The sequence below is a fragment of the Cordyceps fumosorosea genome (assembly GCF_001636725.1).
Source record: "Cordyceps fumosorosea ARSEF 2679 chromosome Unknown scaffold_3, whole genome shotgun sequence".
Classification (NCBI taxonomy): domain Eukaryota; kingdom Fungi; phylum Ascomycota; class Sordariomycetes; order Hypocreales; family Cordycipitaceae; genus Cordyceps; species Cordyceps fumosorosea.
In genome coordinates, this window is record NW_017387303.1 from 544,701 (window position 1) to 559,727 (window position 15,027).

Below are 15,027 nucleotides of genomic sequence, written 5' to 3' on the forward strand. Positions count from 1 at the left end.
TAGTGGCGTTCTAGAAGAAAAACGACAGCTGTAATATGGCGCAAAACCGGGATTTGAGTTGTGCTTACCCTCTTGTCCTATTGAGGTAGGGTTTCCCGTGCGGCGTTGCTGACGGGGTTGCGGGCAGCCACCACCCTATTAATACGGGATTCGGGCGGAGTGGGCGGTGCATTGGGAATCGAATAGGCAATCAGAGGTAGCAGACAGGGCGAAGTAAGAAAAAGGTATAGTCTCAATAAGGGAAGTAAGTTCGCTGCAAGGCGTGGCAACTTCGGAGGGCTCCATCGTGTAAGATGACCCAACCCCAGGGGCTGCACCAGAGCTGACCCCGGGGTGACAGACAGGAGTTGGATCATGGCCGGGGAGGGCCATGCGGAGGCTTTCTGTAATTGATCAAGTGGAATTAGTGTTTTCTTTATCTATACTGTTGTGCCCACCTGCTCTGTCTTTAGACATGTATACTGTTGCATACTTGTACACTCATGGTGGCTAGTCGAACTCACTTACACGACAGTACAGCGATACAGCGATACTGCGACGACATAGCTCATTTCATCGAACAGCATTGGAGCTTACTTTATCGGAGAGCCAACAGACGAGAACAACCAGCCATCCCCTGTGCTTGATCGAAGACAGCATCACACGACAACGATCCCCAAGATGGGTCGCTCCAAACGAAGCCTGACCAACCCCGTGGGCAGCCGGTCCTCCTCCTCGGCCACCGCAACCGTCTCCCACAACCGGTCCGCCTCGACCGTCGCCGAGCGAGCGCCGCAGCTGCCCGAGATCGACCTGGAGCCGCTTGACTTCGCCGTGCTCCGCGAGAAGCGGGCTTCCATCGCGACCAACCCGGAGACTAACTACGGGCTTGACATGTTCGACGTGCGCCTGTCGTACAACGCGGCGCGCCGCAGCCTGATTCGCGACAAGGACGAGCTGCCGATCGACTTCTCGGCGCTCGGGGAGGCGGAGGCGGTGCCGGCGGTGCCGCAGCTGCCGGCGGACTTGCGCACGCTGCACTCGTCCAAGATGAAGGAGGTCTTGGGTATGGATCCGGGTGAGGAGACGGAGGTGGAGCGGGACGGGTCGTACACGCCAGAGTCGATCCTGCGGAAATCCGAGGCGGAGAAGGAGGAGGAGCAGGTGGTGCCAGAGTATATCCATGGCTGGCGACTGGTCAGTGTCATGGTGGCGATTACGCTGGCGTGCTTCCTGTACCTGCTGGATGTGTCGATTCTTGTGACGGTAAGTTGGACGAGGGATTGGACAGACAATTCTGAATCATTTGCTCATATCATCACTCCACAGGCGATCCCCAAGATTACGAGTGACTTTCACTCCCTCACAGACATTGGCTGGTATGGCGCCACTTATAACCTGGCCAGGTACGGAATCAATCCATCTCCTCCCCTCCTCAACTCACCCATACATGCATACTGACAATCACGCAGCGCCGCTCTCCAACCGCTCTCGGGCAAGTTCTACACTTACTTCCACGCCAAGTGGACCTTCCTCGCCTTCTTCCTCGTCTTCGAGCTCGGCAACCTGCTCTGCGGCGTCGCCACCTCGTCGACCATGATCATCATCGGGCGCACCGTCGCCGGCGCCGGCGCCTCGGGCCTGACCAACGGCAGCTTCGCCATCGTCACCGCCTGCGCGCCCATGGAGAAGCGCCCGCAGCTGATGGGCATCCTCATCGGCGTCTGCCAGATGGGCCTCGTGGCCGGGCCCCTCATCGGCGGCGCCCTCACCGAGTTCACCTCCTGGCGCTGGTGCTTCTACATCAACCTGCCCGTCGGCGCCGTCACCGTCGTCGCCTTCCTCGTCACCGCCATCCCGGACAAGCGCCGGTACGTGCAGAACACGGGCAAGCTGACGCTGCGCACGATGGACGTGCCGGGCTTCGCGCTGTTCGCGCCGGCGGCGGTGATGATCCTGCTGGCGCTGGAGTTTGGCGGCGGCAAGTTTGCGTGGAGCTCGCCGACGATTATCGGCTTGTTTGTGGGCGGCGGCGTGGAGGTGGTGCTGTTCTTGCTGTGGGAGAGGCGCGCGGGGATGACGGCGATGATCCCGCTACCGATCATCGGGAAGCGCGAGGTGTGGACGGCGTGCGTGGCGAGCATGTTCATGTTCTCGACGATGCTGGGCGCCGGGTACTACCTGCCGGTGTACTTCCAGACGGTGCGGGGGATGTCGCCGCTACGCAGCGGCGTGTCGATGCTGCCGGCCATCGTGACGCAGCTGGTCGCCACGGTCGTCTGCGGCGGCGTCGTCCAGCGCGTCGGCTACTACCTGCCCTTCATGGTGGTCAGCGCCGTCATCATCGCCGTCGCCAACGGCCTGCTGTCCACCTGGGGGCCGCACACCGGCACGCTCACCTGGGCCGGGTACCAGGTGCTGCTCGGCGTCGGCCGCGGCATGGCCTTTCAGATGCCCGTCATCGCCATCCAGGCGCACACGCCGCCGGCGCTGGCCTCCGTCGCCACGGCCACCATGGTTCTGTTCCAGACCTTCTTCGGCTCCGTCTTCCTCGCCATCATCAACACGCTCTTCAACACCAAGCTGAAGCAGGAGCTGAACCGCCGCCTGCCGGAGATTGGCGCGGACAAGATCATCAACGCCGGCGCGGCGGACATCAAGAGCGTCGTCTCGGCGGACAAGATCGCGCAGGTCCTCGAGGCGTACTCGCTGGGCGTCAACGAGGTGTTTTACGCCATTGCGGCCATTTGCGTGTGCATGTTCATTTTTTCGTGGGGCACCGGTTGGACCGACATTCGCAGGAAGCCGGAGCCGGAAAAGGGCCAGGTTTGAGAGGGTGTGCTTTTGTTGCTTTTATTGTTGCAGTGTCTTTCGAAAGGTTAATTGTGCGGACGGCGGTTCGCGTTTACTTGTGAGCTGGTGGTTGTTGCTCATCATTCCTCATACAAACTCACGCTCATTGTCTCTGCATGCATGGAGTTTGGGATTGGTCTTTTTATTTTTGGGTCGTGGAATATATTTTAGATATTCGAGATTTATTCAAGAATGATTTTACGCAGCATGCATGCTGAGGGCATATTACGTCTTCCGAGCACAGAGAACAGAAATGTACCAAATCTTTATTTTTAAGACTGCTGTATTCAGCATCGAAGAATGTAAATAATTGACTCAGAAGTCGGAGTTAAAGGCTCCCTATGTTTCGTCGTTGGTAGTCACCTCTTCTCTCGACATACATGCGCTGATGCTGGCGTTCTAGCAATGGGTCCAGCCGGTCGGAAGGATGCAAACCTCAACTATTCACCAACACTCAATTTCATCTGATGCAACGCGCACTCGCTAGCATTCACGTAAAAAAAAATCTCCAAAATATCCATATCAGGGAGTTTTCTATGGAACGCCCTCGGAACCGCCAGCCGCGGCCACCGAGAGGAAACGACCGCGGCGGCCGTGGCGGCAGAGGCAGAGGAGGTGGCGGACAGCATCACAGGCCTCCAGCCACGCCGCAGCAGGCCGCCGGAACGGTGCCTACAATCCGACAAGTCGTGCCCGGCGCCGGCGTCTTCATCATTCTCAAGGAGGATCAACCTACGGGGCGGGAGACGCGCGGCGTGGTGGACGAGGTGCTCACCGCGGGCAACCATCCGCGGGGCATCAAAGTGCGACTGCGCGACAGCCAGGTCGGCCGAGTTCAGCGCCTCGACAAGACGCCGAGCAATGGAGAGGATTTGCCGTCTTCCGAGAACGACACGGGATTGACGACTGAAGGTCCGGCGCGCAGAGGCGGCGGCAGTACGAGGTTTTCACATCGATACACGGATGTGCGCAACGACGACTATCTGGAGGGGCCGCCGGAGAGGAGCCTGGCAGACTTTCTGCCCCCGGGCTTTGGAGAATCTACGGCCCCAAAGCAGGCGGCAGCCCCGACGGTGACTTGTCCCATGTGCCAGGACTTTGAGGGCGACGAGACGGCAGTGACGCATCATATAGACCAGGTGCATCTCAGTTGATAGGAGGTTTTGACGCCGATCAGGATCAAACATCTGCGGTGGATATTGAGACTGCGGATATTCAAGTATTATGTTGTCCAGGGATGCTCTGAATCCAAATGGCAATGACATATGTACTACGAACCTACTACGAAAGGCTCGCAGGTTATGCTACAAGATAGATTTTCAGGATACAGCAACAATTCTTCACAACCATGAGCGATTCATGAGTACGGGTGTAAAAGGCCAACTTTGGCAGACTGTTTTCTTCCCTGATGTAAGGTCAGGTTTGGTGCGGTGCGGAGGGAGGGAGGAATGCACTCGGTTTGCAGAGGTTATTAAATGATGTGACAGCTTTAATGATTTTTGGTGATTATAGAACTGAAAGTGGGAAAAGATGAAATAATCCGAGCAGGGGCGGGCAAGAATCAGGAGAGGGGATGAAATATGTAGCAGCTATGGAAGTGAATTCGGAATTATGCTTCACTGTATTGAAGCCATCACCAAGAGGTAAATTAACTACTAGTTAGACCTTGTTACACTGTATCTCTGCCAGCTGGCAGCACTGCCGCACTGGCCATCTGTGGTGGGCAGTGCCCAGCAACAAACGCACATGCCAGCCAACCAGAAGTCGTACTAGGCCGGAACATGATTGATCCACCAGTTTCCAATTTGATTGGGGCAAGCCCACTAGGCGGGCGTGCCTGAGCCAATCGTCCGTCCGCTGTGTTTAGCTGCCTGCGTAATGGCTCAAGGTAAGGTACCTGAAGGTACGTATGTACTTCGTAGCTTAGGCACCTACTGTAGGTACCTCTGCTCCTCTTGCTCTTGCTGTAGCCTGCCGTTCCCCAGGCCCTCTTTGGAAGGACAGGTCGCGCAAGTGACAGGTAAGCCCCAAATGCCTGAGCTAGCACCACCAGCCTTTCTCCTTTACCTCATCAAACAACCTTCATCCTCTGCAAACACGCGACGATTCTTCCGTCCCTTCCCCCCGCTTTGGAAGCACCATCTCGCTACATTCTCTCCTTTCATTTTCTTTTTTTAATTCTCCTGCGTCCCCTTTCATTTTCTACTCGAGCTGCTTTGCGCCTCTACAGCGCCCGCACTGTTGCATGGGCGTCGGGCCACAAGCTCCCACCTCCTTAAACGTCATTGAATAGCGCCTTGTCGCTACAACCCTCGAGTCTGCATCCCAATTGCCGCGGAAATATCCTTCGTCGCCCGATAGAGACTCACACCCGGCGCCATGGCGCCCCTACCCATCAAGTTTCAGGAGCTCGTCCAGCTCGGCAGTGTCGGCGTTGACGCGCAATCGATTGGCTTCAACTCCTGCGTAAGTCCTTGCATCCTGCTCACAGCCATGCTAAATATCTCGAGGAGGCTAATTGATCACTTTACCTTGTCCCGCAGACTCTCGAATCCGACTCCTACATTTGCATCCGAGAACAAAAGACAGAGGGTGCCTCACCAGAGGTCGTCATTGTCGAGCTCAAAAATGGCAACAACGTCACACGTCGGCCCATCAAGGCCGACAGCGCCATCATGCATTGGAGCAAGAACATTATTGCCCTAAAGGCGCAGTCCAGAACGCTACAGATCTTCGACCTCGAGCAGAAGAAGAAGCTCAAGTCCTTCACCATGAACGAAGACGTACAGTTCTGGAGATGGGTCAGCGACAGCACTCTTGGTCTTGTCACCACTACCAGTGTATTCCACTGGGACATCACCGATGCTGCCCAGGAGAGCCCTGTAAAGGTGTTTGAGCGTAATGCCAATCTCAATGGCTGCCAGATCATCAACTACCGCGTTAACAGCGACGGCAAGTGGATGGTCGTCGTCGGCATCTCCCAGCAGCAGGGCCGTGTCGTCGGCGCTATGCAACTGTATTCCAAGGACCGTGGCATTAGCCAGGCCATCGAGGGCCACGCCGCCTCCTTCGGCACGCTTCGCCTCGAGGGCGCTCCTCAAGATACCAAACTCTTCAGCTTCGCCGTGCGCACTGCCACGGGCGCCAAGCTCCACGTTGTCGAGGTCGACCACGCCGATTCGAATCCTGTTTTTCAGAAAAAGGCCGTCGACATTTTCTTTCCTCCAGAGGCCACCAACGATTTCCCCGTCGCCCTTCAAATCTCGCAGAAATATGGTGTTGTCTACATGGTCACCAAGTACGGCTTTATCCATCTCTACGATCTGGAGACAGCCACTCTCATCTTCATGAACCGCATCTCAAGTGAAACCATATTCACAACGTGCGCGGACAGTGCCTCGGCTGGTCTCGTGGGCATCAATCGCAAGGGTCAAGTGCTCTCGGTGATCGTCGATGAGACCACCGTTATTCCCTACCTTCTGGATAATCCCGCCAATACCGAGATTGCCATCAAGCTGGCTTCACGAGCTGGTCTACCTGGTGCCGATAACCTCTACGCCAGACAGTTTGACCAGCTCTTCAATGCCGGTAACTACCAGGAGGCTGCCAAGATTGCCGCCAACTCGCCTCGTGGTTTCCTGCGAACCGCAGAGACCATCGAAAAATTCAAGCGTCTTCCTACCCAACCCGGCCAAATGGCCTTCACCCTCCAGTACTTCGGTATGCTGCTCGACAAGGGTACTCTCAACGAGCACGAGACGATCGAGCTGGCGCAGCCCGTGCTGCAGCAAAACCGCAAGCACCTCCTCGAGAAATGGCTTGGCGAGAACAAGCTCGACTGCTCCGAACGACTCGGCGACATGGTTCGGCCGTACGACGTCAACATGGCCCTGACCATCTACCTCAAGGCCAATGTGCCCCAAAAAGTCGTTGCTGGATTTGCCGAGACCGGGCAGTTTGACAAGATTCTTCCTTACTCTGCGCAGACCGGCTACAAGCCGGACTACATCCAGCTACTTCAGCACATCATCCGTGTCAACCCGGAGAAGGGCGCCGAGTTTGCCACTGCTCTCGCTAACAGCGATCAGGGCCCTCTTGTCGACTTTGAGCGCGTTTGTGACATCTTCCAGTCCCAGGGCATGGTTCAACAGGCCACGGCTTTCCTCCTTGATGCCCTCAAGGACAACAAGCCCGAACACGCGCGTCTCCAGACCAGACTCTTGGAGATGAATTTGATGCACGCTCCTCAGGTCGCTGAGGCTATCCTGGGCAACGACATGTTCACCCACTTTGACAAGGGCCGCATCGCCCAGCTTTGCGAGCAGGCCGGCCTTCCGCAAAAGGCCCTGGAGCTCTACGAGGACCCCGAGGCCATCAAGCGTGTCATCGTCAACATCCCCGGCAGCCCCAACTTCAACCCCGAGTGGCTCTCTGGCTTCTTTGGCAAGCTCTCTGTTGAGCAGTCCCTAGACTGTCTCGATGCGATGATGAAGGCCAACATCCGCCAGAACCTGCAGTCCGTCGTCAACATCGCCACCAAGTACTCTGAGCTTCTTGGACCTGTCCGTCTTATTGACCTCTTTGAGAAGTACAAGACTTCTGAGGGTCTTTTCTACTACCTGGGAAGCATTGTGAACCTATCTGAGGACCCCGATGTGCACTTCAAGTACATTGAGGCTGCCACTAAGATGGGCCAGTTCAACGAGGTTGAGCGCATCTGCCGTGATAGCAACAGCTACAACCCCGAGAAGGTGAAGAACTTCCTCAAGGAGGCCAAGCTTCCCGAGCAACTTCCTCTTATCATTGTCTGCGACCGGTTCAACTTCGTTCACGACCTCATCCTGTTTCTGTACCAGAACAAGCAGTTCCAGGCTATCGAAGCATACGTCCAACGTGTCAACCCTTCGCGAACCCCCGCCGTTGTTGGTGGGCTGCTCGATGTCGACTGTGAGGAGAACATCATCAAGCAGCTTCTCAGCACCGTCAACGCGCAGGAGATCAGCATTGATGAGCTTGTTTCCGAAGTTGAGTCTCGCAATCGTCTCAAGCTCCTACTGCCCTTCCTCGAGGCCACTCTTCAGGCGGGCAACCAACAGCAGGCCGTTTTCAACGCTCTCGCCAAGATCTACATCGACTCAAACAACAACCCTGAGAAGTTTCTGAAAGAGAACGACCAATACGACACTCTCACAGTCGGTAAATACTGCGAGAAGCGTGATCCCAACCTTGCCTACATTGCCTACTCCAAGGGCCAGAATGACCTCGAGCTCGTCAACATTACCAATGAGAACTCCATGTACCGCGCCCAGGCTCGTTACCTGCTCGAGCGTTCCGATAATGAGCTGTGGAACTTCGTCCTAAGCGAGAACAACATTCACCGACGCTCTGTTGTCGACCAGGTCACTGCCACTGCTGTTCCTGAGTCTACGGACCCTGCAAAGGTCTCTGTTGCTGTCGCTGCGCTACTTGAAAATGATCTGCCACTCGAGCTCATTGAGCTGCTCGAGAAGATCGTTCTCGAGCCTTCTCCCTTCAGCGACAACCAGAACCTCCAGAACCTTCTTTTGTTCACCGCCGCCAAGGCCGACAAGGGCCGTGTCATGGACTACATTCACAAGCTTGACGGCTACAACGCTGACGAGATCGCCACCTCCTGCATTGACGTTGGCCTCCACGAAGAGGCTTTCGAGATTTACAAGAAGGCCGACAACAAGTCTGAGGCTGTCAACGTTCTTGTTGAGCACGTCGTGAGCATTGACCGCGCCCAAGCTTATGCTGAGGAGGTTGACCTGCCTGAAGTCTGGAGCAAGGTCGCCAAAGCCCAGCTGGATGGTCTGCGTGTCACTGATGGTATTGATTCTTACATCAAAGCTGAGGACCCTTCCAACTACAACGAAGTTATCGAGATTGCTACCCATGCTGGCAAGAATGAGGACCTTGTCCGCTTCCTTCGCATGGCTCGCAAGACTCTGCGTGAGCCTGTTATTGATACCGCTCTCGCATTCTCGTACGCTCGACTTGACCAGCTGTCCGAGCTCGAGGACTTCCTTCGTGCCACCAACGTCGCCAATATTGAAGAGTCTGGTGATAAGGCCTACAATGAGGGGCTCTATGAGGCATCCAAGATTTTCTTCAGCAGTATCTCGAACTGGGCCAAGCTCGCCACTACCCTCGTCCACCTCGAGGATTACCAAGCCGCTGTTGATTGCGCGCGTAAGGCCAACAACATCAAGGTCTGGAAGCAGGTACATGGCGCTTGCGTAACCAAGAAGGAATTCCGCCTTGCGCAGATCTGCGGTCTGAACCTCATCGTCGATGCCGAACAGCTGCAGGAGCTTGTCAAGGACTACGAATATAACGGCTACTTTGATGAGCTCATCAGCCTCCTCGAGCAGGGCCTGGGTCTTGAGCGCGCGCACATGGGCATGTTCACCGAACTTGGTATTGCCTTGTCCAAGTATCATCCCGAGCGCCTGATGGAGCACATCAAGATCTTCTGGTCCAGAATGAACATGCCTAAGATGATCCGCGCGTGCGAGGAAGCCAACCTGTGGCCCGAATTGGTCTTCTGCTACTATCACTATGACGAGTTTGACAATGCTGCCCTTGCTGTCATTGAACGTCCTGAGAACTCCTGGGATCATCAGCAGTTCAAGGAGATCGTTGTCAAGGTTGCCAACTTGGAAATTTACTACCGTGCCATCAAGTTCTACGTCGAGCAGCACCCCTCGTTGCTGACGGACCTGCTTGCTGCCCTGACGGCCCGTGTCGATGTTAACCGCGTGGTCAAGATGTTCCAGAAGAACGACAGCCTGCCACTTATCAAGCCCTTCCTGCTGAACGTGCAGAGTCAAAACAAGCGCACTGTCAACGAGGCTGTCAATGACCTGCTCATCGAGGAAGAAGACTACAAGACGCTTCGTGACTCGGTCCAGAACTACGATAATTACGACGCCGTCGATCTGGCTGGCCGCCTCGAGAAACATGATCTGATTTTCTTCCGCCAGATCGCTGCTAGCATCTACCGCAAAAACAAGCGCTGGGAGAAATCCATTGCTTTATCCAAGCAAGATAAGTTGTTCAAGGATGCCATTGAAACCGCTGCCATTTCCGCCAAGGCCGACATTGTGGAGGATCTCCTTCGCTACGTAAGTACCGTCTCGGTCCTGCTAATTGACAATTTACTGACTGCGCCATAGTTTGTCGACATTGGTCACCGCGAGTGCTATACTGGCATGCTGTATTCTTGCAACGAGCTCATCCGGCCCGACGTTGTTCTCGAGCTGTCATGGCGCCATGGCCTCAACGACTTCACCATGCCCTACATGATTAACATGCTCGCCCAGCAGACCAAGAAGATTGCACTTCTCGAGGCTGACAATGAGGCTCGCAAGGCCAAGGAACAGGAGCAAACAAAGACAGAAGATAATACTCCCATCCTTGGTGCTGGCCGCCTGATGATCACTGCCGGCCCTGGAGGCGCCGCTTCACCTGCTCCTGGCTATGGCCAAGGAAATGGCTTCGCTCCCCAGCCTACCGGCTACGGATTTTAAGCATTGCAAGATATGAATCCTTGTGGTGCACTGTCATGACAAATTATTTACGCAGAAAAGGCTGTATCTTGGAGGGTCAAAACTATACTGGTATTGGTTGAACCTCCTTCCTAGCCTTGGATTAGGCGGTGGCGTACTGAAAACGAAAGCAACTAAATACACGGGGGCAAGTAAGCGAAAGAATTCGATGGGGGTTAGAGTAGAGGAAGAGAAATGGGCATATTTATTCGCGTTTGATCTTGATGCTCATATACATTCGGCTGACGCGAATGATTTCTTTGTTGAAAGACAGAAGCGGGGAGGTAAAGGGAAGCTGATTCGAGGGGTTGCAGTCATGAAACTTGCGAGCCAGGATGGCAACTTTGCGTGTTGTATGTGTATGATAGCTTATCCAATTAATGTCGCTATTTGAATTTCGATTTGGTTAAAAAAAAAAGGACAATGCTATTTATTCGCATGATGGCTAACTGATATAAACAAGACTGAGAAAATACACATTTCGCAAGTAGCCTTCCCATTTCTATTCATCGCTACAAAAGAATTCACAAGCCCAGTCTCTCCAAGAAGCGCCTGACGGGGTTAGGCTTGGGATGGGCGACCTTGAGCCATTCCCCGTTGAAAGCGTTGATGAGCCAATTGTTGAGTTCTACGTTTTTTTGCGTCAGCGGATAATTCAGCAAGTTCATCAGAGGGACGGGCATCTTTTCAAATCAAAGTACATCTTGAAATCAAAGCAAAAAAAAAAAAAAAAAAAAAAACTCGACAATCTTGTTGCCGTTGTGAAAGGAGATGCTGTGGTCACTGTCCGGGAAGACGTGGACGTCGAAGTTCTCGACGCCCGCGAGGTCGAGGTCGTCGAGGAGGGTGAGGGAGTTTTGGAAGTGCACGTTGTCGTCCGCGGAGCCGTGCATGAGCAGGAAGCGGACAACCCCTCCCAGAGCGGTAGCATTGTTCCCGACGCGCGCGGCGGTGTAGCCGTCCGGGTTGTCCTGCGGGGTGCGCATGTAGCGCTCGGTGTAGATGGAGTCGTAGAAGCGCCAGTCGGTGACGGGCGCGACGGCCATGCCGTAGGAGAAGGTGGCGCCGGCGTCGGCCTCGAGCGTCTTGAGCGTCTGGAAGCCGCCGTAGGACCAGCCCCAGAGGGCGAGCCGGGCGGGGTCGACGTACGGCCGGGCGGCGAAGTGGCGCGCGGCGGCGATGTGGTCCTGCGCCTCGACGACGCCGAGCTGCCCGCGGACGGCGACGCGGTGCGCGCGACCCTTGAAGCCGGTGCCGCGCGGATCCACGGTGACGACGACGTAGCCGAGGTTCGCGGCGACGTACGACTGGAAGTCGACGGCGAAGCGCTTGGTGACGGTCTGCGAGTTGGGGCCCGAGTACTGCTGGAAGAGCACGGGGTACGTCTTGCTCGGGTCAAAGTGCGGGGGGCGCCGCTCGACGTAGTTGAGGGCGACACCGTCGGAGACGTTGACGGTGCCGTAGTTGAGGAGGGGGAGCGCGTGCTTGCGCGCGCGGTCGGCAAGCTCGGCGTTGTCCTCGAGCACGCGGCTGTACGAGGCGGCGTTGGAGGGCGTGGCGACGATCCGCTGCGTGGGCACCTTGGGGCCGCGGTTGGAGAGCAGCGCGTAGCCGGCGCCCGAGGAGAAGCTGGCGCCATAGTAGGCCGCCTCGGACGTGTCGGTGAAGGGCGCTAGCTCAGACCCGTCGAGCTTGACCGAGTAGACGTGGCGCTGGATGGAGGATTCTTTGGTGGCGACAAAATACACCAGGTTGTTGTCGAGGTCAACGGCAGAGGGCGCGTTTTCAACCTCCCACGGACCCGAGGTCAGGAGGACCGGCTCGCTGTTGTTGAGGGGGGTGAAGTAGCCAATGTGCTCGTAGCCATCGTGGATGATGCCGTCAATGTAGCCGTCGTACCTGCGGCCCTTGGACCAGTCGGCGGGGACGTAGGTCATGGTGTGTGAGATTTCAAACCAGCCGCCGTCAATGTCGTTGACGTTGACCGAGTTGACCACCTTGCCTTTGCGATTGGACACGTCAATGAGAAGGACTTTGAGAAAATCGCTTACCCGATTCGTCTCCTTAACAAGGAGTTTGTCGCCAGCCCAGAGGACATTGTTGATGATGCGGTCGTCCGGAGAGAACTCGCCCTCGGTATGCGCAGAAAAGACCTCGCCTGCGTCAACGTCAAACAGGAGGAGGTCGACGACTGGGTTGTGGGAGCCCGCTTTGGGGTACTTGATGTTGACGACATCAGGATAGGCCTCTTCGCCCTCAGCGGGCTTGCTGCCGCTAGGTCTTGATCTGAAGTACTGGACGGGATACTCGGGCACGCCAGTCTCGTTGGTGCGCAGAAAGGCAAGATACTTGCCGTCAGCAGACCACCAGGTAGCGCTGTTTCCGCCGAAGACCTCTTCTTCATACACCCAATCCGGAATACCGTAAAAGTATTCGGGGCCCCCGTCCTTTGTGACTTGAACGATCTGTTTGCTGCCTTTGGTATGACGAATGTACATGTTGTTGTCACGGGTAAAGGCAATTGCGTCGCTCTGAGGGCTCCAGGTGGCGAGCTGGACGCGGACGTCATCCTCCCAGGGGACCAACGGCTGTATACCTTGCGTCTCGACGTCCAGGATATAGTATACAGCAGTGAATGAGTGTCTCCAGTTCTTTTGCTGTTCGACAGCGATGAGGACACTCTTGAGGTCCGGGCTGGGAGTGAGCCTTGTAGCATAGAACTGTTTGCCGTCATACTTGAAGGAGGATTCCTTCATGAGAACTTGGGCTCTGACAGCGTTGGCAGCAGCTTCGGGTGTGTCCTGGCTGTTGCGTACATCTTCAACAACCAAGTGACCGAGGTCGCTGGTGCCTTGCTCGAGGAGCAGGCCATCCTGACCGTCTGGGCTAGCAACCCAGCTAATGGATTGGGAGTTGGGGTACCAGTATCCGGATTGGACCTGGTCGAGGGTGACGGCCTTGCCGGAGCCTCGCGAGTTGGCGTCTGGATCGTGCTCGCTTTCGCTTGCATGCTTGTGGCCGCCGGTAAATAGAAATAGTGCCAGACCAAGGCACCAAAATGCGACGAGGGCAGTAAAGGCGATGAAGAGCACACGCTTCAGGCTGCGGTCCATGGGAATCTGCTTGCCAATGGTAGCACTGACGCTGGCGCGAGTGCCAGATTGGGGCAGAAAAGGGCCGCTCTCTAGATCATGTTCGTTGCTATCGTCGTCATCGTCGTCGCGGAAGGGCTTGTACTTTGTGTCGGCATCGCGGTAGCTTGTCTTGCGGTCGGAGGGATGCTTCTCGACCTCGTCTTGCAGGCGGTCAAAGACAAGGCTAGTGGTGGAAGCGGAGGAGAGCGAGGCGCGCGATGAAGACTCTGGCTGGCCATCGTCGGCATCTGTGTCGCCTCGATGGGCTTGTAGGGAAGCCATAGCTGGTGGTGACAGGTCGCTACCAGAGGCCGCTTCTCGTTTGGCGCGCAAATGGGTGGTGATGCAGAGCGGCTGGGCAGCGGAGAGGACGAGCTTCTTGCCAGAGGGCGTAATCAGGACGACAGCATAGCTTCGAGTCGAGTCGCGGGTACGATTGCCGCAGGTAGCGAGATTGGATGAAATAGCAGAGGCAAGGTGACGATGCTAAAGATGACAAATGTGAGACTGGCATGGACGGAGTGGATTGTTTGCTGGAGGGAGCGAGGCTCGGCTCAGCTCGTCCTGGGATGTTGCTTTGTCGTCCCTGCGCAGGAATTTAGTGGGACAGGCGCCCTCCCTGTAACTGCGACGATGTATCATGTATCAGCTATCTATTCTAACGGAAGGCATCCCGTATAAGGAAAATTACAATGGACGCTAATCTCCAAGGTAAGAAAGCGCATAAATCTACATTCTAACTTAATAAATAGAAAACGAGTCCACAGAGCTCCAGTAATTGGTGATGTGCTGCCAGGAGCTGAAGCCATGGGCGCCACAGGGAGGAAGGTATGGATATTTTGTACCTAATATTAATAAGTGACCGTCAAAACGAGTCATTTGTTTATATGTTTATTTGATTATTCCAGGTGAACATATAGCATATAACCCAAAAAAAGATTAGTGTTTTAGCCCAAAACAATATCTGAAGAAAAGTACCTGCCACTTCGTCATTCGTTACCGCCACATATTCACGCTATTCACGCTATTCAGCTATTCAAAGTCACATTCTCCACGCTGGCGCATTCCTGTTAGAGACAACCATCAGACGACCGCTGAGACATTCTTCCAGTCTCCTGGTCTGGGCCCATTTGGCTCTGACCTTTAGCCAGTATCATTTTACTACCTCCTATCGTGCCATGATTTAATTGCTATATACCCGAGTTCCTGGTATGATGACGTAAATATTCATGACCAATAGCCAAAGGCTATCAACGCGCTGACCATTCGATGGGTAGAACCAGACCAGATGTCGACGACTAGCAGTCAGGAACGCTACTTTTTGTTCAGTCGATGTTGGAATTTTTAAAGTCACTGCTGAGCTCCATCATCGCTATCATCACTATCATTGGCATCATCGCCATCATCGCCATCATCGCCATCATCGCCATCATCGCCATCATCGCCATCACATGCTCAAGCTCTTGCTCCCATAAGGAATCCAATGCTAA

General features: G+C 55.2%; 4 protein-coding genes across 4 annotated transcripts; 3 read left to right on the forward strand and 1 right to left on the reverse strand.

Moving 5' to 3' along the window:
- Nucleotides 1-660: 660 nt before the first annotated feature.
- On the forward strand, nt 661-2,811 carry ISF_01861 (Major facilitator superfamily domain, general substrate transporter; the record flags this gene model as incomplete). Its single annotated transcript, XM_018845468.1, has 3 exons — nt 661-1,245; nt 1,309-1,385; nt 1,452-2,811. The coding sequence occupies 3 exons, from the start codon at nt 661-663 to the stop codon at nt 2,809-2,811; spliced, it is 2,022 nt and encodes a 673-aa protein (XP_018707191.1).
- A 557-nt stretch (nt 2,812-3,368) lies between these two features.
- ISF_01862 (hypothetical protein) lies at nt 3,369-3,986 on the forward strand (the record flags this gene model as incomplete). The annotated part of the gene is made up of 1 exon (XM_018845469.1): nt 3,369-3,986. One exon carries the CDS (start codon nt 3,369-3,371, stop codon nt 3,984-3,986), a length of 618 nt encoding a protein of 205 aa, XP_018707192.1.
- A 1,225-nt stretch (nt 3,987-5,211) lies between these two features.
- On the forward strand, nt 5,212-10,385 carry ISF_01863 (clathrin heavy chain; the record flags this gene model as incomplete). The annotated part of the gene is made up of 3 exons (XM_018845470.1): nt 5,212-5,298; nt 5,376-9,980; nt 10,032-10,385. 3 exons carry the CDS (start codon nt 5,212-5,214, stop codon nt 10,383-10,385), a joined length of 5,046 nt encoding a protein of 1,681 aa, XP_018707193.1.
- A 542-nt stretch (nt 10,386-10,927) lies between these two features.
- Nucleotides 10,928-13,819, reverse strand: ISF_01864 (dipeptidyl aminopeptidase; the record flags this gene model as incomplete). The annotated part of the gene is made up of 2 exons (XM_018845471.1): nt 10,928-11,086; nt 11,150-13,819. 2 exons carry the CDS (start codon nt 13,817-13,819, stop codon nt 10,928-10,930), a joined length of 2,829 nt encoding a protein of 942 aa, XP_018707194.1.
- Between the last annotated feature and the right edge of the window lie 1,208 nt (nt 13,820-15,027).